The sequence below is a fragment of the Lissotriton vulgaris genome, chromosome 7, assembly GCF_964263255.1.
Source record: "Lissotriton vulgaris chromosome 7, aLisVul1.2, whole genome shotgun sequence".
Lineage (NCBI taxonomy): Eukaryota > Metazoa > Chordata > Amphibia > Caudata > Salamandridae > Lissotriton > Lissotriton vulgaris.
Window position 1 is genome coordinate 643,693,284 of NC_141695.1, and position 23,569 is coordinate 643,716,852.

General features: G+C 45.8%; 1 protein-coding gene across 4 annotated transcripts in view; it reads left to right on the forward strand.

The window, feature by feature from the left end:
• Positions 1-23,569, forward strand: part of SPAG9 (sperm associated antigen 9) — a 1,654,314-nt gene that overhangs the window by 181,522 nt on the left and 1,449,223 nt on the right. For 3 of the 4 annotated variants that reach the window (XM_086930851.1, XM_086930853.1, XM_086930852.1), the window contains exon 4: positions 16,164-16,255. In XM_086930851.1, the coding sequence (XP_086786977.1) occupies positions 16,164-16,255 (92 nt within the window). Of the gene's footprint in view, positions 1-16,163; positions 16,256-16,705; positions 17,111-23,569 lie in introns of those variants that run through there. The other variant, XM_086930854.1, reaches the window with a different exon arrangement.

Below are 23,569 nucleotides of genomic sequence, written 5' to 3' on the forward strand. Positions count from 1 at the left end.
TGGCGTAACTCAGGAAAACAGTGATCAGCCAAGTGCTCCCATGCAATTAAATCAAAGAGACCTTGAAAATCATTAACTTTGTTACCTTTCACCCAACCATCCAGTGCTCTGCAAAAGTAAGTCACATACTCCACATACGTATTCCCAGGCCGCTTAGTACATCCCCTAAACTTCTGTCTATACATTTCAGGGGTAAGCCCGTACCTGTTTAATAAAGCTTCTTTCATGTGGGCATAGGATCTCTGATTCTCAACGGGCAAATCTAGCAAGGTATCTCTCCCTTCGCTAAGGAACCTTCCCCACAACCCCGCTCCCCAATCCTTGTCAGGGACCCGGTGGGAGGACATGGCTACCTCATATGCCCTAAACCACTGTCCTATGTCATCCCCCTTAAAGAACTCCTTAACTACGTCCTTCGGGATGTGCACTCTTGACTCTACCTGCACTGGCGATGTGCTGCCACCAGAGGGAGTCCGATCCAAGTCTCTCTCCTTGAGACTTATCTCCCTCATCTTGATTTCATAATCCATCTGATGCTTTCGCTCTTCCAGCGCTATTCTTTTGGTTTCCAGCTCCAGCTGGATTTTCAATTCTGCCAATTTTCTCTCGTGATTCCGGGTTTCCTTCCTGTCCGCCAGCTCCTCTGGCGACAGGCCTTTACCAAAGCTGTGCTCGCTGTCTTGCCTCTCGAGATCGATCAGATCCCCAGGTGCATTCTGCTCCGTCGTTGCATTCTGCTCGGCGAGGACGTCTTGCTCCTCCGGGGTCTTTCTGGACTCCACCCAGGCTTTCAGGGCCTTGTAGAGCTCCGGCTTGTTTTTGCAGCCAGCGTGCGGAACTTTGAGTTTCCTACAGAAAAACTTCAGTTCAACTCTGGTGTATTTATCCAGCTTTGCGGCGTCCCACTCCACCTCCAACACCTCAGAGGTCGTGGACTCTGCTCCATCCAGGCTCTTTGTGCCCGGCATGGTTTCTGCACGCGGAATCTTCTTTCAAAAAGCAAAGTCTGTGGTTTAGTAACTGTACCGTAATCCTTGTGTAGTTGTCAGAAGCTCAGGTATAACTATCGCAAGTGTAAATTCGAAATCCTCACCGCTGCGTCCAATGTAGGAAGGGGGAGGCTCTAGTTGGCGCAGTGTAACACTAGCGACAAGCAGGGACTCTCTCTTCCTCGTCAGGGCTGAGGGTTACCTTCCAGACAACCTCTGCTTACCCTCTAGGTAGTGTGGCTTAAGCAGTCGTAGGCTAATCTTTGGGGCACATAGGGTTAAACACTTGCAACAGTACACCTTTACAACCAACCCACCACACAACGAGACCAGACTGTATTCTTGTAAAAAATATATATCTTTATATAGATTTTAAGCAGGCTTATGAATACAGTCAATAACTTTATGAAGACGGTTGCAAGTTACTTAATTCGGGTTACCACAGTTCTTATTGCGGTTCTCTTGAGGCCCGTAGGCCGGGGTTACTCAATGTTCTTGTGGAGCCGGCGGCTTCCAAGGGATCTGTCCCACGTCGCGTTGCCTTCCCGGGGTCGCTGATCGTTGCGGCTCTTCGGCCGAGCAGGTCACTGGTCGTCCGGGGCAGCGGTGTTCTGTGGCGGCAGGGTCCTTTCCTCGTCGTCCGCTCCGACCCTGGAGGCGGCGGCTGTGCGGTGGTGACAAGTGGCAGTACGGTCCCCAAGTGCAGGACGTACCCAGCCAAATGTCGGTGCAGCTGTGGGCTCACAGCTGGGCTGTCGGGCAGGCTTACCGACCTTGCGGAGTCTCGTAGGGCAACTGTCCGTCTTTGCAGGTGAGTGGCGGCTCGCTATGCCGTCCCCTCGAGAGCTTGGACCGGACGGGTCCTCCTTTGCTTTGCTCTCGGGCTCCCGGTGCAGTTGCGGTCACGGTGTTCGGGCCAGCGGCGGCTGGTCCTTACTTTGCTTCTGCTGTTGCTTTTGGGCCCCGGTCACGGTGGTCGGGAGGAGGTTGATGCCTTTAGAGGAGATTCCTCCGTCAGTGCTGCGGCGATGGTCAGCACCCGCAGTCGCTTTCCAAGGGGGTAGCGTCCACTGGTCCTGGGACGCTGGTCAGGGGGCAAGTTCAGTTGCAAGCCCTTGGAGATCTCTTTGCAGAGTTTGGCACAAGTAGCACAACAGTCTTTTCGTAGTCTTATTGTCTTCCTCTCCTTCAGCAGCAAGGCACCAGACACAGGCAAGAGTCAGCACCCTTCCTTGTCTCTCACGGTCCTTCTCGTAGGGCAGAGTCTTTCTGTGGCCCAAACCGGATCTAATTTTCAAGGAGCAGGGCTCCTTCTTTTATAGGCCAATTCTTTTGTTCTCGCAGGCCAGGGGGGCCTTTGCCTAGCCACTCTCAGTTCTGGAGTACCCCCGCGGGTGTACTCCGGCTTCTGCTTTCAGTGTGAGGGGCAGGCGCATCAGACGCCCCACAGGAGGTGGAGCCAGCATTGTCCGGACAGGAGTGGCCAGAGTACCTTGTTGATGGGGGCTTCGCCCTTCTTGGGCCAGGTGCCGGCAGAGTCATCCGCCGCTCCCCAGGAGGGTGGAGCCAGCATTGTGGAGGTCGAGCACAGTGACAGCTCGAGTCAAGAGGCACTCCTACCTCCCACTAAGGTGTAATCTGCGCATTCACCACCCGTCATCCCTCCAGCCCTGTCACTCACATATCCCAGACAGTCAGATACACACCAGCAGAGGCGGCTGAAATGGTTAAGCAAGCAAATGCTAACTTTCTAAAAGTAGCATTTGCAAACCCCGGATACTGAAATAAACTTGCCTACAAGAAATATCTCATTATCCCGAGTTCAGGCATACTAAACATGACTCACTACCATGCTCCTTGAGCCTGCGGGGATTATAGGGTGTAACAACCCTCGCAGCTCAGTCTGGCCTAATGGAGCAGGTAGCCTTCAGTAGTGAAATACGGTCTTCGTTGTAAGTCACTACTAGGACATGCCACGCACATCAGGGCTTGTCCTACCTTGCACCTACAACGCACCCTGCCCGCAGGCCTACCATAGGGGTGACTAATATGTAGTCAAGGGAAGGGTCGGTGCTGGCAAGTGGGGACACTTGCCCCGCTAGCGTGACGGTGCGAGACCGCACGCGGGTTCTGCGGTCGCAGTTCCCAGACACATCTTTACGGCTGCTTCGGTGGGTGGCGCAACCAGCGCTGCAGGCCCACCAGCAGTATTGGCATCTACAAGCCCCGGCACTCTCTCGTGCGCTTTACTAGGGACTAACAGTAAATCCAATGCACCAATCATGGATACCAATCGTATGTACAATTTACAGTAGGGAGCACTTGCACTGCGGCACGGATCAGCCGTGGCGCAGTGCCCTGAGTATCGGAAAACCAGCAAAACATCGGAGGCACATCAGCAAAAAGTGGAAGGGAGACTCACGCCAAGGTGCCAGGTCTAACAGTAGGGATGAATGATTTGATTTTGTATAGAAGCTTTAGGTTGAGGAAGGCAGTCTTTGCAGAGTTTTTGATGTGGTTGGTCATGTCCAGTTTGGGGTCTAGGGTGATTCCTAAGGATTTTACGGATTTAGCCAGGGTGAGGTTACCATTTAGAGCATCCAAGCTTTAAGCCACTCTGCGATTTGGGCGTTCTCTTCTTTGTTGGAGATGAGGAGGATCTCTGTTTTTTCTTGATTGAGTTTAAGGTGATTTTGGGATAGCCAGCGTTGGATATCTTTTAGAGTGTTGTTAAGTCTGAGGAAGTCGTTTGGGGAGGAGGTTTCTAGATAGATCTGGGTATAGGTGGAAGGGGATATTCGCCTTTTTAAGTATGTGGTGAGGGGTTCCATGTATATGTTGAACAGTTGTGGTGAGTGCACTGAGCCTTGGGGTACACCACTGCTGAAGGGGTGGAGGTCGGAGGTAAAGTTTTTGATTTTTATCTTTTGCAAGCAGTTCTGGAGGAAAGAGGTGAACCTTTTCATTGGCGCCAACCCTTTTTTGTATGGCCTTGATCTACTGTGTCAAAGGCTGCCGATAGGTCGAGGAGAATGAAAAGGCAGCTTTGACCGGAGTCTAGTGACTTGTGGATGTCGTCTGTGACATTGAGGATCGCCGTCTCAGTGCTGAAACCTTTTCTGAACCGCGATTGGTGGGGGTCAAGAAGGTTGATGTTGTCCATGTGTTTAGTCAGTTGTGAGAGGACACATTTCTCGAGGATTTTTGATAGGAGGGGGAGATTGCAGACGGGTCTGAAGTTGTTCAGGTCCATGCAGTCAAGGCCTGTTTTTTTTAGTAGTGGCGTGACTTGGCCAACTTTGAGGCATTCAGGTATAATGTCGGATCGCAGGGAACTTTTGATGATTCTGCACCAGAAAGGGGCTATGGAGAGTTTAAGTTTTTTGGTCAGTTGAGTGGGTATAGGGTCCAGGAGGTGAGAAGCGGGTTTGGAGGTGGAGATTAGCTTGATAATCTCTGCTTCCGTGATGGGATTGAAGGACTTCCATGTAGTTGTGCTGTGTAGGCATGTGCTTTCTATAGGAGCTGGGGGCAGGCCTTCGCTTGCGGGATCCTTGCTAGTGTCTAGCGAGTGTTCAATCTTGGTGATTTTTTTCTTTGAAGAAGATGGCGAAATTTTCGCAGAGCTCCTCGAAGGCCTGGGTGAAGGGTGTTGGGGGATTAGTGGTTTGTTGCTTGATGATTTTAAATAGTTTGTTGGGCTTGTTTTTTGCATTGTCCAGGGCGGAGCAGAAGAAGTTGTTTTTTTCATTATGGATGTGTTTTTTGTAATTTCTCCGAGCTGCTTTGAGTTGTTCGAGAAGGCTAGCGGAGAGGTTGTTTCTCCTGAGTCTTTCTATGGCTCTAATGTCTTTCCTTTCGTTGTTGATGTCCGTATTGAACCAGGATCTGGATGGGATGTTCTTGTTTTTTTATTTTGTTTCAGAGGGGCTATCTGATCAAGAATAGATGTCAGGAATGTGTTGTAGTGGTCAGTGAGTTCTGTTGTGGATAGATCATCCTAGGAGGAAGTGAGGAGAGAGGTGATCTATTCCTCCAGGTCAGTCATGTTCATCTAAGTGAGTTTTCTGGTACATTTGGGCTGTTCTTGGGTGAGGGGTTGAATAGTGGCTGGCTGAGTGAGGTGGAAGAGGGTTAGATGGTGGTCGGACCAATCTACGGGCAGGGTGTGGTTTATCCTCACTGTGTCTTGATTGGCTATGATGGGATCTAGGGTTGTTCCTTTGTTATGAGTTGTTTCTATGCAGTGTTGCATGAGGTTGTTATTGCATAGTAACCTTTGTGGGGGGTGCATATGATGCCAAAACATTGAATACATGAGTTTGTAATGAACCAGCCCAACTCCATTATCCTCAGCTAATTCCTCTGGGAAACCTTCATGATAAAATCCCATTCCAACCCTCCTGTTTGTATCCAGCTGGACAAAGCTAAGCTGGTGCACTTAAAATAGTAACTTACAAAAGACAAATCGCATGTCTCCCTTTTTGGCAATAACAAAAGGACCCTGAATGCCAAAGCCACATTTCTGCCTTGGTCGCCGAGGCCGCTATGCTGGCTCCATTGCTGGTACATAGGTCCTTAAACCCTCCAGGGTTCCTTGACCCTAAATAAGGTTTGTATTTGTAAGTGTGTAGGAGCGTCTATTCTTCTGCCACGGCAAGGAACGCAGAATAGACGTTGCTGCTCAGTCTTCATGTGCCTCAAAGACATCTCACCTGCTACAGTACAGAGCGAGTGCTTGGAATTACTTGAGATGTACTGTCTGAGTTACAATTCCCCAGTTCTTGCAGCGCCCTTCTAGTGGAGAGACACTGCTGTTCAGGCAGCCTGGGCTGCCGACCACATCCCTAACAGGCTCCCTTGAACTGCTGTGCCCGGCTCTCTGGGCGTCAACTGACTCAGCACGACATGGCGAGCATCTGGAAATTCCTGGGCTGCAAGGCAGACGTGAACCCTGTGAAAGGATTGCAGTGGGTTTGCTTTACAGTAAACTATTGGTGTGATACCCTGAAAGCTGCGGCTGTCTAGGAGGTATCAAGGACTGTAACCTAAACAGCACGACATGGCAAGCATCTGGAAACTCCTGGGGCTGCAAGTCAAACGTAAACCCTGTGAAAGGATTGCAGCGGATTCACTTTACAGTAAACTATTGGGGAGATACCCTGAAAGCTGCGGCTGTCTGGAAATGTAACCTAAACAGCACAACATTGTATCAGAAACTCTTTGAGTCCAGCCCTCCTCTCCTCCAGATTCTGAAAGACTGCAGACCCTAAGACAGCCATGACCTTTGACACTATCTTCGGGTGCAAGACCCAGCGAGTCCAGCTGTCTCTGGATTTTTGAGGACTGACAGAAAAGAAATCTGGGTCAGGCCCGGAGAGGATGTGTCCAAGCTTCTGGCTGCACTTTTGCTGAGACTGCGGCACTGGTTTGACCGCTGGATCTGTGGGTACGGAGGCCGCCGTCTGTGTTGCTGAAGGTTTCTCAGCTGGCATCCATGTCTTTGTACATGTCCCCATATTTGGTGTATTGTTGCGTGATCTAGACCACTTTAATCCAGAGCAAAAGAGGACAATCATTGGCATAGCCAATAGGTCTCGCCTTTGGGACCTTATAAGTGTTTAGCCATGCAACAGTTGATGTTATTGCACCAAGGATATTGGGCAGGATGACTAAACACTTATAAGGTCCCAAAGGCGAGACCTATTGGCTATGGCGAAGCACTATGGGTAGAGTAAGTTTAAGCTGACAAAAGGCAACTTTATTTTATATGTAGCGCATAAATCTGCCTAAATCAGGAGGGTTTCCCTGTATACTCTAAATGTGGTCCAATGAGCTCATGATAGACTTATTAAACATATATGTGAGGGCTTAAGATCTGATGCCACTTACTGTGATGTCACACATTATGTCACGTGCCGTGATGTCACGTGTCGTGATGTCACACGCAGTGATTTCATTTGCATACTGATTAACTAGGTTAGTTCTCCCACTTCTTATTTTAGGACTTGCGCCCTGGACTTATTGCATTGCCAATAGGTCTCGCTTTTGGGACCGGATAAGTGTTTGGTCAGAACTATTGGCTTTGCCAATGTGTTTGAGGTATGTTGTAGAGCAAGATCAGCTGTACCACTGACTGTAATTGGGGAGTTGAGAGGTGGTTACACTCCGTTAATTTACAGTTGCAAAGAAAAACAAGCATTGAAAATGCAACAGATCGCGCCTTTGGTTAAGTTAAAGCCATTTGCTTTGCTAATGGAATTGTAGAGCAAAGCAAATGGCTTTAACTTAATAAAAGGCGAGACCTATTGCATTTTTAATGCTTGTTTTAAACAGGCTTTCAAATCTTGTTCTGGTCTTGTCACGCTTCCTATGTATTCAAAGACTGAGGTCAATTGTGTCTTCCAAGGAAGCTGGGTGTTTACTTTTCCTTTGCTGACTTCAAAGTGAGAGAATTTGTGTCAATCCATCCTGTTGATTACCCATGTGAGAGGACAGGCTGTAGGATGTTTTTTTTTCCCCAGCACACAGCAATAAATGAACTGTGCTGATATTTCAGAATACATCAGAATGAGAAAATATTTAAGTTTGGTGGAAACAAATATTTGAATAGGATCTAAACATCAATGCACTAGGTGATGAAATTTCCACACATTATCTTTTGTACACAGTAAAACTGTATTTCTGTGCAAATGTAATAGCCATTTCAATTAGAAATGTGTTGTCTATAAGCGCGGTGCGCTATCACACCATGCATACTTCACACTTGCGCCACTTTACTGTACTATACTGTACTCCCCTATATGCCCTTCCACTCTATGCCATGCCACTCCACTCTGACACTACACTGTAAGACACTTTACGACACATCTTCCCACTCCACTCCACTCACTAACACCACTCCAGTTGACGCCAACCTAATTGACCCAACTCCAATCTACCTGACTCCAATCTACTCCAATGCACTTCAGTATACCCCACTCCACAACAGTCTACAATGTTCCACTCCACTAAATATACCCCTCTCCACCCAATCTACCCCACAACACTCCAATTTACTCCATTCCAGTCTACTCCACTCCACTAAATCAACCCAGTCCCACTCCAATCTTCCCCACGCCACCCTACCCTACTCTACCATACCCCAATTGGCACCACTCCACTCTACCACACTCCAATGTATCCCACCCCATTCCAATCTACCCCAACCCCCTCTACTCCACTTCACCCCACTCCAGTCCAATCTACCCCTCCTCACTCCAATCTACCCAATTCCAATTTACCCTATTCCAATCTATCTGAGTCTTCTCTACTCCACTCCATTCCAATCTATCCTACTCTAATACACCCAATCCAATGTACCCCACTTCACCCAAATTTACCCCCTTCACTCCAGTCTACCCCACTCCAATCTATCCAACTCCACTCCAATCTACCACAATATACCCCACTCCACCCTTCTGTATCCCACTCCATACCACCCAATCTCCCCATTCTACTCCTCTACAATCTACCTCCAATCTCCACTTTATCCAACTTCACTCTACCCCAGTCCACTCTGCCCCTATCTACTTTTACCCTGATCTACCCCACTCCACTCTACCCTTCTCTAATATACAGTACTCTACCCCAATCCACAACGCTCCACTCTATCCCAATCTACCCAACCCATTCTACTCCAATTAACTCCACTCCAGTCTAGCCCAATCTACTCCACTCCAATGTTTTCCACCTCACTGTACCCCACTCCACCCCAGTCCATTCCAGTATACCCCACCCCTCTCCAGTCCAATCTACCTTACTCCACTCCAATCTACCCCACTTCAAACTATCCCACTCCATTCTACCCTACTCTAATCCACCCAGTCTACCCCAATCAAGTAGCCCACTTCAGTTTACTCCACTCCTCTCTGCCGCAATCCAATCTACCCAAATTCTCCCCACTCCATTCTTCCCCAAGCTACTCCACTCTAATCTATCCCAATATATAGATCACTCCACTCTACCTCAATCAACCCACTCTGAGGGGTTGGGCCCGAGGATGAGGATCTCCTTCTTGTCTGTGTTGAGCTTAAGGTGGCTATCCTCCATCCATTCGGCGACGGCCTTCATTCCCTGGTGGAGGATGGATTTGGCGGTGAGAGGGTCCTTGGTGAGGGAGAGGTTGAGTTGCGTGTTGTTGGTGTAGGAGATTATGTTGAGGTTGTGATGTCGAGCGATGCGTGCGAGGGGCGCCATGTAGACGTTGAACAGCGTCTGGCTGAGGGAGTATCCCTGCGGGACGCCGCAGATGATCTCGGAGGCTTCGGATCGGAACGGGGGAGGCGGACTCTCTGGGTTCTGCCCGAGAGGAAGGAGAAGGTCCAGTTCAGGGCCTTGTCTCGGATCCCTGCGTCGTGAAGTCGTATGCATAGTGTGCGGTGGAAGACGGTGTTGAAGGCGGCTGAGAGGTCCCGAAGGATGAGGGCTGCCGTCTCGCCGCTGTCCAGTAGGAGCCTGATGTCATCTGTGGCGGCGATGAGGGCGGTCTCGGTGCTGTGGTTGCTGCTGAATCCTGATTGGGAGGGGTCCAGGATGCTGTTGTCTTCGAGGTAGCGGGTGAGCTGGATGTTGACTATTTTCTCGATGACCTTAGCTGGGAACGGAAGCAGGGAGATGGGCCGGAAGTTTTTGAGTTTGCTCAGGTCCGCCTTGGGTTTCTTCTGTAGGGCGTTGATTTGGGCGTGCTTCCAGCTCTCAGGGAAGGTCGCTGCCTTGAAGGAGAGGTTGATGATCTTGCGCAGGTGGTGTGCGATGGAGCTGCTGGCTTTGTTGAAGATGTGGTGTGGAAAGTGGTCAGACAGCGAACTAAAGTGGATTGTGCTCGTGGTCAATCTGTCCCACTCCAGTCCAACCCAATCTGTCCCACTCCATTCCAAATTACCCCACCCCATTCCAATCAGCCTACTCCACTCCAATATACCCCACTCATTTCCAATCTACCTTACTCTAATGCACCCAATCTATCCAATTCCGCTCCAATTTCCTGCACTCCACTCCACTATAGCAACCCCACTCTAACCCAATATACCTCACTCCACCCTACCCCAATCTGACCCACTCCTGTCTACCGCACTGCTGTCTACCCCAATCCACCCAGATATACCCCACTCCACTCATATATACCACTCCATTGAGCACCTATATATATCCCACTCCAGTCCAATCTTTTCCACTCCACTTTATCCCACTACAATCTACATTACTCCACCACAATCTACCCCACTCTAATCTACCCCACTCTAATCTACCCCACTCTAATTTCCACCACTCTAATTTCCACCACTCTAATTTCCACCACTCTAATTTTCCCCACTCTAATTTTCCCCACTCTAATTTTCCCCACTCTAATCTTCCCCACTCTAATCTTCCCCACTCTAATCTTTCCCACTCTAATCTTTCCCACTCTAATCTTTCCCACTCTAATATACCCCACTACAGTTTACCTCACTGTACCCCAATATTTCCCACTACAATATACCCTATTCTGCCCTACTCCACACCACTCCAATCTAACCCACTCCACTCTACCACAATCTACCCCACTCCAATTTACCCCACCCTATTCCTATCCAGCACATCCCATACCTCTGCACTCCAATCTACCCTACTCCACTCCAATCTACCCCTGTTCAAACTACCCCACTTCAGTCTATCTCACTCCAGTTTACTTTAATCTCCCCCACTCCAATCTACCCCAATCCATTCCTATGTACCCTGCTGTAGTCCACTCAATCTACCCCACCACTACCAAGTACCCCACTCCACTCTTATATACTCCACTCTACCCCCCACTCCAATCACCGTAATCCACCCCTCTTCTGCAATCTACCCCATAGCCCAATATACCTCACTCCACTCTACCCCAATCTACCATACTCCTATCTACACCTATCCACCTAAATCTACCCCACTCCACTCCAATATACCCCACCCCATTCCACACTAATCTACCCTACCACACTCTACCCCACTCCACCACAATCTACCCCACTGTACCCCAATCTACCCTAATCCACCCAATTAAATATACCCCACTCCAATCCACCCCAATCTACCCCATGCTGCTCCTATCTACCCCTCTCCGGTCTACCTCACTCTGCCCCAATACCCAACTATAATCTACCCCACTCAAAACAAATCTACCCCAATCAATGCTACCCCAATGTACCCTACTACATGCTACTCTAATCTAAATCAATCTACCCGAATCTACCCCACACCACTAATGTTAAGCCATACTGAAAAGCATCCACGCTGGTGTATAGCTAAAACACATTGCCAAAACCTAGGTGAGGCCTATTGGCTTTGCCAATGCTTATTCACTTTAGATGCTTAGATGGCATTTACTCAGATCAAGTGGGATCTTAATAGCTCAGATTACCCCCTCTGTTAAGTTAGCAGTTGTAGACCAAGATGCTGCATGTAGCATACACAGAGTGTGCCATTTATATTTTTCTCAGTGTACATGACACAGGTTCATGGGATCTTTCATCACTTAGCAGTCATTACACAGCACCATTTTTAAAAATTGTTTTGGCAGCCAAGCTGAACGTGAACCTGTGTGCTATATTTAGATATGGAGAAAGTTTGCACTGGAGAGTCAGACTTATGTATTTTTTCTTAGCCAGGTTAAGTGCACCACGCTAATTGTGTTCGTTCATTCTTGCCCTGTCTTAAATGTAATCTATCCACAAAGTAACCAGATTATATAGTCCGAGTCCCTTATCAAGTATGACTATTCATAGTGGCTTTCTGGTATTGGTGTTAGAGTCTAAGCTTGGGAAATTGAACATCGGTTGAATGCAGGGAATAGATTCCAGGAGATAGGCAGCATGGTTTTTTAGGTCGAGCTAGAGTGCGCATGCGAAGCATGCGTCTAGCTCGACAACTATTGTTGTCAGTCTCCTGGGAATCTGAGACCGGGGTCGGACACGCGCGCCGATTGCACCTCGTGGACGAGCACGTCCAGGCCGGCGCCATGCCCATCCCCTGCATCAGATTGCCAGGAAGCCGAGAACACATACACTCACGGACACCCACACACACACATGCACGCAACAGCCACACGCGCACACACAGACACATGCGCGCACACACAGATACACATACACACACGCGCACAAATTCCCCCCCTCACATCCCACTTTCCATGCCTAAGCGCACTAGCGGGCCCCACTCACCGGGCTGCTGTGCGATGCCCAAACACACCCCGCCTCTCCACTTCACCCGGGCCCCCTCCTGGGACCCGGGACTTCTCTGCATTTCCACCGGTACCGCAGGGCTCTCTCTTCCTCATGGGAGCCCCGCATCAACGCGCAACACCAGCCTCTTCCGGCCGCGTCACAGGCTCCGCACATGTCACGGGCAAGGATGCCTGACTTCCTTGTAATAATTATCTTTCAATGCAGTGATAGTGCCTGATGTACTCGGAGTAGCACTTCCGCTTGTTAAACTTGCGTTTCACTTGTTTGTATTGAGTTTGTGCTTGAAAAGTCCCAACAAACATTGTGATGAAAAAGTTCCCCTTTACTCGAAAGCACAAGGCAGAAGCATGAAAGCGCAGCCAGCCCTCTCTTGTCGGTTCTGGTGGAGTGATGTTTTAATGCAGGCGCTTTTCTCACTCGATGTGACGTCAGCACTGTCTTTCCAAACACTGCTTGGGGCGCACTCGTTTAGCGTGAGGCACGTCACCGGAGCAGCAGCTGTTGTGTGGTGTGCTGCGGGCCATGCTCTCGTGCCATGCTTTGTCGTAGGCAGTCTATGCCTTCCAGATGACGTGCGTCGGATATATATTTATATATATATAGCCACTAGTGACACGAACGTTTCACTGGGCACGGAGAGCCTGACCCCTAAAATGAAACGCTTTCCAGAGGAGAACGGGACTGCAGGCTCACATCGGCCTGAAGCAGGTCTCCCTGCAGACAGCCGAGCAGGTCAAATCCTTAAGCAGCTCCTGTGCAGGGGAGGAGGGGGACACTACCTCCTTCGCTATTCTGAAATAACCGGCTTTTAGTTTTGGCACTCACTTACCTTACTCTTTGTCAACCTCTAATGTACATTGGGTACTGGGTACAGTTATATTGAAGTGAGCTAGCTTTTTTCACGCAGTTATATTGAAGATGTTAATGGGAACATTTATTAGTCGGCGGTGGCTTGCTGCTTTTCTGCTTCCAGCCTGCAAATGTGAACAGAGATTGGAGAAACCCTAGTGATCGCATATTTCATAACTCCTGTTCTCAAAATCAATGTCAGATGTAGACTGCCACGTCCCTTGTAACTCACCGCCTCTCGCTTCATTCGATTCTGGTACTCGTTGTGCAGCGATATCTTGTTTCTGAAGTACTAAGTGATTTAGTGCTACTTGTGAAGGATCTTGGCTGCATTACAGGAGTATTTGCATAAACCTTAAAATACATCTGTATTTTAGATCTCCACATCTAGAACTCTGTTTTTATGTTAGTCTTCCATAGAGTTTTCTTTTTTTATGCAGTAATCTGTATAGGTTCTGAAAGGCAGGATTTTTCATATTTGTGTGAGATCACAGACCTTGTTAAGTTTATCTTTATTCATGCTGTTTCTTTTGGAGATAAAATGATAAGATGTGACTGGGGCCAGGTAGTAGGAGAGAGACATGCATGCTTCAGGAATCGAGTTCTGCTTATGTGTAGTATTAATGTTGCTTCTTCTGTTCAAGGAGGGCCTCGTTCTGATAAAGCATTGAGGGCTTACATTAGTTAAACAAGCTGTGTCGAAGCCAGTAGGTCCCGCATAGGCTGGCTGGTGCATTTTTATGTTTTTTATTGCAAGCATACTCCACAAAAATGGAAACCAGAAAAAAATAAACATGCTGCCATTTACATGTGGTGGCCATAATTTGAAATAAAAAAAGAGTTGTGTAATTTTAACAGTAAGGTTGCTTCCTAGCAGGTAGGCGGGCTTAGACCAAGTAAAGATACTCTTTTTAGTTTGAACGTATATCGCAGAACATTGATTTCTTCGTAGCGCAAAGAAGTGGTGCTATTGGCTTGCATTGCTATAACATGAATATATAATTTAAATATAACAATATGTGGGAAAAATATGGAAAGAAAATAGTCTTGGGAAATATTTATTTATTTTTATTTATTTTTATTTATTTATTTAATTTATATGGCGCGTTATAACCACAGGGGTCTCTAAGCGCTGTCTGTCCAGATTTACGTGATAAGATGTTACATTCACTTGAAACCAACTGTGCACCTAAGATCTGCTCCATGCTTGTTTAAACAATACAGTTTTTAGTTTTTTTCTGAAGAAAAGTAAGTTACTTTCCTTCCTGAGCTCTGGATCCAATTTGTTCCATAAAGCTGGGAGCGTGTTGGAAAACGCACGGCCCCCCACCGTGGTCAATTTGAAGCGGGATTGGGACAGAAGAGTGGCGTCCGACGAACGCAAAGTCCTACCCGGTGTGTAGGGGGATAGTCGGGATTTCAGGTATTTTGGTGCTTTGCCATACAGAGCCTTGTGAGCGATGCACAGTCCTTTGAAGACAATTCTCTGACGAATTGGGAGCCAGTGCAGCTCCTGCATCAGGGGAGAGGCATGAGCAGTCCTGGGTTTTTTAAATATCAGCCTCGCTGCATCATTCATAACTCCCTGTAGTTTGTCCAGCAACCGCTGGGGCAAACCTAAATATAGGGAGTTCCCGTAGTCCAGCCTAGCCAGAATTGTGGCTGAGACCACGTGTATTGGCCAGCATGTCTGGCACTGATGTACACCTTCTCTTTAGCCATTCATTCCATATGAACAGGCAAAATACTGCCACTCAGGGCGAGGGAGACATTGCCTAAAGTTGACTAAACTGTGCCCTGTGATGTTAGCTGTGATCGATGTATGTAAGATGTGACTGGCAACTGAAGAGACTAATGAATGAAGAGTGTTGCCAAAGCATCTCTGAATATGTAAATACATATTTGTATTTTATTTGTTAGGCTAGTCCTACAACGCATAAGTAAGCTTCAATATTAATGTACTGAAATATCAGCATTCCTTTGAATGTGATCCAGCAGCTGTCAATTAACCCTTATAAAGAGATATTGCATGCGACCCATACAGTCTTTAGTAAAGGCAGCACATAAAAAAAATATGTTAAGAAAGCAGAAGGGGTCGTTGTTTTTTAATTTTTTTATTTACATGCTTAATAATGGCTGCCGCGCTTAATGAGACACGCAGCTCACCCAACTCGAAACAAGCATTTCCAATGCAATAGATCTCGCATTTATGCAAGTTTGAGCTGTTGCCATTGTAAATGACAATGCCTTTTATTTATGTATTGGTTTTTAAATTTTAAATAAAAAGCATGGACAATTACAATGCCAATAGCTTAAACTTGTCATTCCTTTCCTCCACATATTGTTGTCACTTAGCGCCCCAAGGCGGATTTAGGACTTATGCACGCTATATTAGGACACCACGTAACATCATATTGTCCCTTCTTGCCATGCTATGCACCACCAAGCCCAGGTGTTCATTTATACACCAATTCAAAGTTTGAAAAAAAATTGATGCAACGCATTGTCATATACAATGCCAATAACTCAAACTTTAATGCTGCGAGACCTATTTCATTGTAAATGCTTGTTTTCAGACTGGTGTCAGTGGTCCCGTTTAGTGTCCACTTCCAATCAGTCCCCTTTTCCAGAGTACGCACCTTTTGTATTCCATGTATGGGCTGCACTCTTCTTCTGAATGTCCATCTTTTTAAGAGTTCTTTTATTTAACCCCAAAGCTGGTGCCTACCTGTGTCCTCCTAGACCTAGAGGGTGCATCTGACCAAAGAGCAATATCCATTGAGAGATTGCTGCCCAATCAAAGCAGCTGGCTAGTCTTGTAAGGCATAGAGCCTCTACATGTCTGGGCAATGGGTGCGTGCCGTCCCCTCACAACTATCCTCGGGCCAAATATTCTCCTAACCATTTCTTGGTGCTGGGTTACGACTGCAGTGCAATGCTCTCACCTGCTACCTCAGATAAACTGATCAATGTATGAGATATCTGTCTATTAAAGGTAAATATTTTATATTAAGTGAATAATAGTTTACTATTTGCGTTTTTCCACTTAACAGAATTATTTTCTCCTGATTTTGAACAGATGATTCATAATTACATGGAGCACTTGGAAAGAATGAAAGTTCATCAGCTGTTAGCAGGTGATCAGCAAGAAACAGCTGCACAAAAAATTAGGTGAGTTTTTGTGTCACTCCTCTTAAGATAAATACAGTGTACCTCGTGGTTGTACGGAGTTTGAGTTTGGATTTTACAAAATGTATATTGTAATAATACGGTTCATTTAGACATAAGGATTTATTTGAGAAGCGCACACAACCATGGCAGTTAAACTATTATTGTCTGCTCTACTTTAATGCGCAAATAAAAATCTAATTTATTAATATCTAAATTGTATTTTGCTACGTTGTTATGAAATGCTCGGATGGCATATCAATTTAAATATAGTTCGGCATTTGTTAAATTACGTGCTTTGTTGTATTTGCTAATGAAGCATGGCATTGTTAAAGATGGGAGCTCGTTCTATTTTGCTGCTGTGAGATCAGGTTACGCGTTGCGTGATCACCCGAATCATTACGTTGAGTCGAACTGGAGGGTAAAGGGCGCAGTAGGTGCGCCTGCTCATTTGCTGCATAGATCCTGTGAAAGACGCCGCAGCCTCATGGTTGGAGAGTGGGTGATAACGCGAAAAGCGAGATGATGTAATCGCGTTGGAACTGTTGCAGAACAAAGTGAAACGTTGCTGCTGCTGCCGATTGCATTGTTTTGGTGGTACCAGCTGAATCACAGAAATTCACTACTAACATACTCGCTCCTTTGTCCATTTTGTAGCTGCCTTCGTGCTGGCATTTCACAATGCAAGCACAACGCCATGAGGCCAGGCTGCGTGCTGCTGTTTGTGTTTGGCTTCATTGGCGGGGCGGTGGCTATTAATTCAGCTATCTTGGTGTCCCTTTCTGTTCTGCTGCTTGTGCATTTCTCTTTTTCTGCTGGCATGCCAGCCCTGAAACAGAATATTCCAAGACTTTTCAGGTAGGTTTGCCTACGTAACCGCAGCTAAGTATTTTCCTGCATCTTTGTGGTGCCGCGTTTTCCCTTTTTCTGATGATAAATGAAGATAACGTTTTAAAGTGGAGTTTTATGATACTGATTTTAAATTTTAAGTTAAAATCATGCTGAAACCGGATGTTGTTTGTTCTAGTGCGAATATTGCTCGTTAGCGTCAAGACCTTGCATGGAAACAGCCTGCCTGTAAATTATGTGTACTAGTGTCCGTAACTAATGTAGAATACAGTAGGTGTTTACTCTGAAATGCCTACTTACAATGCCAGCCTTTACGTGATAACATGTTAAATTATTTTGGCAGAGGAGTTGGAAGTCGGTTAAACATTCGGCACCCAACTTAAGTTGTATTGTCAATTTGTCTACATTCCTGTTACTACAAGGTCTCCGCTCTTTCATGGGGTCGTGCACTGTTTATTCAATGCCTTTATTGTTACTAGAGTTGACTTGGCGCACAATATTCATATCCATTTATATGATACCTTCTACTGTTTAAGTTACTCTATCCTACAGTGTACCTTTTTGTAGTGTCACACCAGCGCTCTCCGTACTCCGCAGTTAGACCGGTTTATTATACTGGATTCATTTTGTACATACTCGTACATCTTCAGATTCTCTGGCTTACTCGGCCCAAGATGGCACTTCTGCCACAGCATATTTAGCAGAGGAGTGTGCTTGTGCACTGCTCTCAAATAGTATCTACAGGTATGTTAGACGTTTTTTTGAGCTTGGTGGTTTGCTTCAGATTTCGTTTTTGACCACACTGGCCCGCAGGTAAGAGGGCCTAGGACCAGCCACAGAAGGCCTTGGACTTTAATTCTGTAATCCTCTCATGCTAGTTGTGTGAACCTCCACAAAACTTCCTGACCTTGAGGTAGGATGGCGATTAGTGTTTTAGGCATCTCCATGTTTGTAATTTTCAGCTCTGTCTTGAATGTGGGTCATTATTTTTCAATTCATGAACTGAAACCTTCCCTGTGATCAATGACCGAAAGGAAAATAGTTGAGGCTTAAGATTCCTGGTTCAGGCTTCCTTCAGTGGGGGTATAAAGTTCTCTTTTGTTCTACTTTTCTTTCCTTTCGCCAGGTTGGGAATTGCCTTCAGGGTCACATTGTTTTTGTGGTTCTGTTGTGAACCAAGTTTGTTCTAATAACTTTCCAAAACTTGTATTCATTAGTAGCTTGGAGCAGTGCTGGATGTGGAGATACATTCCTGGTTAATCGACACACAGCATCCATGTTCTTCTGTTTTCTGAGCTTAAATTCATGTGGGAGATTGCTCATGAGGCATCTCCTGTCAGTGTGGTAAGAGGACACGTTTTATAAGAGTTGAAGAGTTTGTTAATGCACATAAGCTGCCGGATTTATGTAGTGCGATTTGTTGCTGCCTGTGATCGATGAATCTGCTTCACCTGTTGGTACTGACAATATGATTGTTTCACTTTTTCTAGTGCCCTCTGTCACCTGATCAGGAGTAGGTACTTCCAAACTTGCACATTTATGAGATAAGCACTTATGTGTGAAAGCACTCACTCGATAAGGGTTGATGGTGTGATACCGGGCTAGCTTTTGAAGTCAAACACGACTTGAAAGGTTCCACTGGCAGATGTCTGTGGCTCATCATTCCACAGAACGAACTTTATAGTTGATAGACCGTTTGATAAATTCCTCATTTCAGAGGTAACCCCAAAAATGCCCCAGTGCCTGTACATAGATGCAATTGGTATCAAGGGCCACATGTTTGTTTACTTTAACCCTTTAAATGCACGGTACTGCTCTTAATTCACATTTCAAGAGAGCAGTGTACCCTAGTTTCTCATCTACTGTCTTTTTCAGTACCACAACCTAGAGGTTATTCTGCTATAGGTAAAAAAAATGTCTTTCTAAGCATACGAGGGAAAAAAGTAAAGGAAGCATATATCCGCATTATTCTTGAAAAATGTATTAAATTATTCTATAAGGCACTAGTTTGTATGAAGGATCATTTTAGCGGCGAAGCCTCTCTTGGCATAAGTTCTTGAGTCGAATATTCTTCTGGGCTCTAGATATGTAGTGGGTCGGAGATGTGAGACAGTGGTTTGATCCATGTTTCTGCAAAGTCTGAAGAGTGGTATTGTAAGTTGTTTTGCTGCCAACAGTAGATATTGTTTTGGAGACCAACATATTCTCATTTGAGGATGTGTGTGGCAAAACATTTTTTTGGTCCACCAAGGTAATTATTTTGTATTCCATGAAGAAAAGCTATATTCCTCCTTTTTCAGTTCTCTCCTAGTGACTCACACTCCTCAAATTTGGAGCATAGCCACTTTTCTTTGAGCAAGACCTTCAACTTGTCAATGTTTTGGATGGAGTTGATCAAAATGCAAGCCACCCTTCGGAGAAGGAATGAAATCGGGTAGATCAATGAACTTAACTTCATAAAAGGGCCACCATCTCCCTCAGCCCCTACTTTTCCCTGTATCATTATCTGATATGTGATTTAGGGCCATATGTACAAAACATTTTTCCGGTCAGTAATGGTCTGATCGGGCTGATTCCGACTTCAAAAATGCTTTTTCATATGTACAAATACCCAGTTAACATTCAGTAACTTTGTTACCTAATCACAGTTTGGTTTAGTGATTCAATATTTTAAAGGGTAGTATTTAAGGCATCTTTTCCAAAACCCAATTGCTTTGCTATGTATGAATGTTTTGCAACCTAATTACGGTTGCAAAACATTAGTTTGTTTTACCGACTACTAAAAGGTACACCTTCTCCTTTGAGAATGTAAAAAATATATAATTTTTTTAAAGCAGACAGTGGTTCCACGGACTATGGCCACTCTTAAAAAAATGTAACTTCAAAGTTTAATTTTTTCTTATTAAACACATCCTGTTTCCTTCAAGGGAATGGGCTGCATTTAAAAAACAAAAATAAATTACGATCTACATCATTAACATTAATGGAGTCTGTCAATTTGCGACCCATTAGGAATCGCTACTAAAAACCTTTCAGTTTTCTTACATTATAAATTGTGATTTCCTCATTGTGATTTAGTAAGAATAGGAATTAGGAAATCTCATTTCCTAAATTTTGTACATGTGGCCCTTAGTCCTCTACGTGTTTTGTGGAACTTAGTCCGGGTCTTGCTGCTTGCTTCTGCCAGACAGAAACTTATCTGCAGAGTTCCTATGCAAATAAGTGACAGTAAGTTTATTGTGTGATTACTTAAATCCTTACAAAGCATAACAAAGTCGAACTTTGATACAGGCGACTTTAGCAAAACGTATTAAAATAAGGTTGAAGCATAAAAGAACAGGTGCATATTAAGTATTTTACTGTTAATTAAAAAAATTGTTCCGGCTTACAAGTGCACTGGAGGCGTCCTGTGTTTATGATGGGGCATCATGGGAAAAAAGAGGGTGTAAAGAGAGTGACATTAAAGGACGGGGAATAGTACTTGAGATGCACGCTGAGTATGAGGGATGTACGGGGTACTTCGGTGCTGTAAGTAAAGGGCAGCCCGAACCACCTGCAGAGGGGATCACGACTCGGTACGACTCTGGGGAATAAAGTTTAATTGCAAAGTGCAAATCTTGGTAAAGTGCAAGGATGCTAAAATAGGCACAACACCTCACTGTGCAGGGACATACATTTAAAGTGCAGTTCTTGGGGTAACAGTGAGGATGGGGGGTGCAGGGTGTTACAAAATTAAGGCTCAGAGCCCATTGCACTGAGGCATGGAATTAAAGTGCAAGAGAACAATTCCAGGAAGAGTGCAAGGCTGCTGGAATTGAGGTATCTGGTCGGGTGCACAATAATGTTGGCGAGGAATAAAGGGCATGTAGACTGTGCTGGAATCATTCTGGTGGAGCTCGCCAATCCGGAAAGCGGTGAGTCAGTGCTTGACCACATGGTGGCATAAAGTTAAAATACAAGTTACAGGCCCAAGCGAAGTGTGACACTTCGAGTGCTAATGACATATGATGATATGGTGTAGTATTTAGCCCCTTGGAAATATCATATGATTGTCCAAGACAAAAGGCTTGTGTAATGTTAAATTATGATGAAAGGTGCCACTTAATTAGACACTGCTCATGCGGGAATTCAACAGATTGACTGCTATGGCAATTTCTTGGCTGATTACAAGCTAGCGAAGTGAATATCTCAAATATGGCCATTTCAAAAACTTACCAAGAAGTATAGAACTGAAACAGCCTTGTTGGCTGAGCAAGTCCTGTGTTGTATTAATATCAACCTCAGTAATGTTCGCCGGGCATGTAACACGGAGCAGGACAACACAGCAGTAAATATGCTAAAGATTCTCTTCTGCGGTTGCAATCGGCAGCCGGTGATGGTCTCAAGTGTTTCCAAGATGGATTCAGTTCCCTGATTTGGGAGTGGGACTCAGCTTGCTGAATTAGTTTTATGGCGTATTTAAAAACAGTGTGGTGGAGGTGAAGTTTGGCAGGGGCGCTCCTTTGTGGTGCGGTTGAAGACTCGTGGGGATGTAGCTAGGAGAGCTTCTGTATCCAGTTTACGTGATGGCTGTTACAGATGTTTTCTTTTTGTTGTTTGATACATGAATAGATTATCATGTTTGTATTCCAGTTTTCCACCGCCAGATGAAGGGGCTCCATTGCTAGTGCTAGATTGGTTGACTAGGGGTTATATTAGCACTTGTGAAAATTGTTATTATTGATGACTTCATGGAGTTGTCATGTGCAGTCGTTGCCTGGAAGTAGTACTTTGTCAGGGCGGCCAAGTTATCTAGCTTTTGCTCCGCGAGCCAGAATTCCAGATTGATCAAGGTATTTCGTGTGTGCTTTGAAAGGTGAAACAGTTTCTTATAAGCTGCGCACTGGATATTTCATAAAGTAGTTGCCAACTTCCTGGAAATGCTTACTGTGCATAGTTAAGAGCGGGAAGCAGCTTTGCAGACACCACCCACCGTATGGCATGGTCGTTGGGCTGACGAGGGTGGCGTTTAGTGTGCACCGGGAGTATGTGATCATTCTTGCCTTGCTTTTCAATTTGTTTAGATGTAAAGTGGGGTTCCCAGTTCTGCTTAACCAGGCTCCCAGATAATTATAATGTTGCACGCAGTCCAATTTTAGTGGACCCAGCCATCATTTGCTGAGCCTCTTCTTTGGGTACTTTCTGAAGATCACAAATTTAGTATTTGTTCTGTTGGCAAGTAGCACATTCCTTAGATTGTATGTGCTTAGAGCACTGGGAGCTGTTTGGAAGCTGATTTTTGTTTGGTCGGGCAGCACTAGATCTTCCCTGTACTGCATAAGAAGGATTCTCCTTTTGCCAACTCTGGGGGTGACTAGGGCCAGGCCAGATATAACTGTTGAGTAGAGATTAAACAACAAAGTGGCCAGTACACAGCCCTGCTTTGATCCCCGATCTGTGGTGATCTTAGTGGTAGCTGTCTCGGCCGTGACTTTTACTCGTACCCAGGTCCTCGTGTATAAGTACATGATTGCACATAGCAGTTTGGGGCAGATGTTCCACTTCTCCAGTTTCCCTCATAAGATATTCCTGAAAACTGTTATAAGCGGCTGAGTGGTTGATAAAACATATAAACACGGGGAGCGATGCCTGGGTTGCTGCTTGATGGGTGAGATGAGGGAGGGCGACTATATTGTCCACTGTTGATCTACAGCATGAAAACCTGTCTGGTAGAAGGGTAACAGGCCTTCTGTGTCCTTTGTGTCCAACAGCGCTATGAGCTGATAGTGTTTTGGGTCAGCGTTGAATCCCTTCTCAAAGTTGTGCAGGAGAAGAGATCCTCTCCATGATTCGAGAACCTCTTCCAAGAGCCAACATTCAGTGATCAGTGTTGCTAAGGTTGAAGCCCAGAACTGCGGATTTCCTTTGAATAGTGACCCTGGAAGGCCATGGAGACCAGGGGGACTAACCCTTATTATTTTCTTTAAAACTTTGAGGATGATAGATTCTCTCCTTCTTGTGGTTGATTTCGTGATTGTGTCAGTTGCGTCTTCATCTCTCTTGAGTGTGTCATGGGTAAGATGGCATTTATCCCGGGGCTTGGTGTAAAGAGCTTTGACGTGTGCCATCTAGTCCTGTGCTTGCACTGAATTCTCCTTGTTTGAGCCATCATGACATATGGCGTTTGTTGGGACGGGAAGTCTCCTGCATGTCTCCGGAGAGAGTGCTTCCCCTGCCTTATGCTAATCTCCAGGCAAGTCGCTCAAAAGCTACTGTATAGTTTCTAGATTCCTTCCTCAGTGAGCATGACAATCATACATGTCCACTGAGGGTCTCCCTGTTTACATGGATTGAGACCCTAGAGCTTGGCTCTGAAGTCGAGTGGGCATGCCTAGTGCACCCCTATTTTTCAGAGAGTGGCTACTGCTCTCTCTATTAAGGCTGTGGTAGACTGACAGTGGTGGCAGCAATAAATCTATAGTCAGGAGG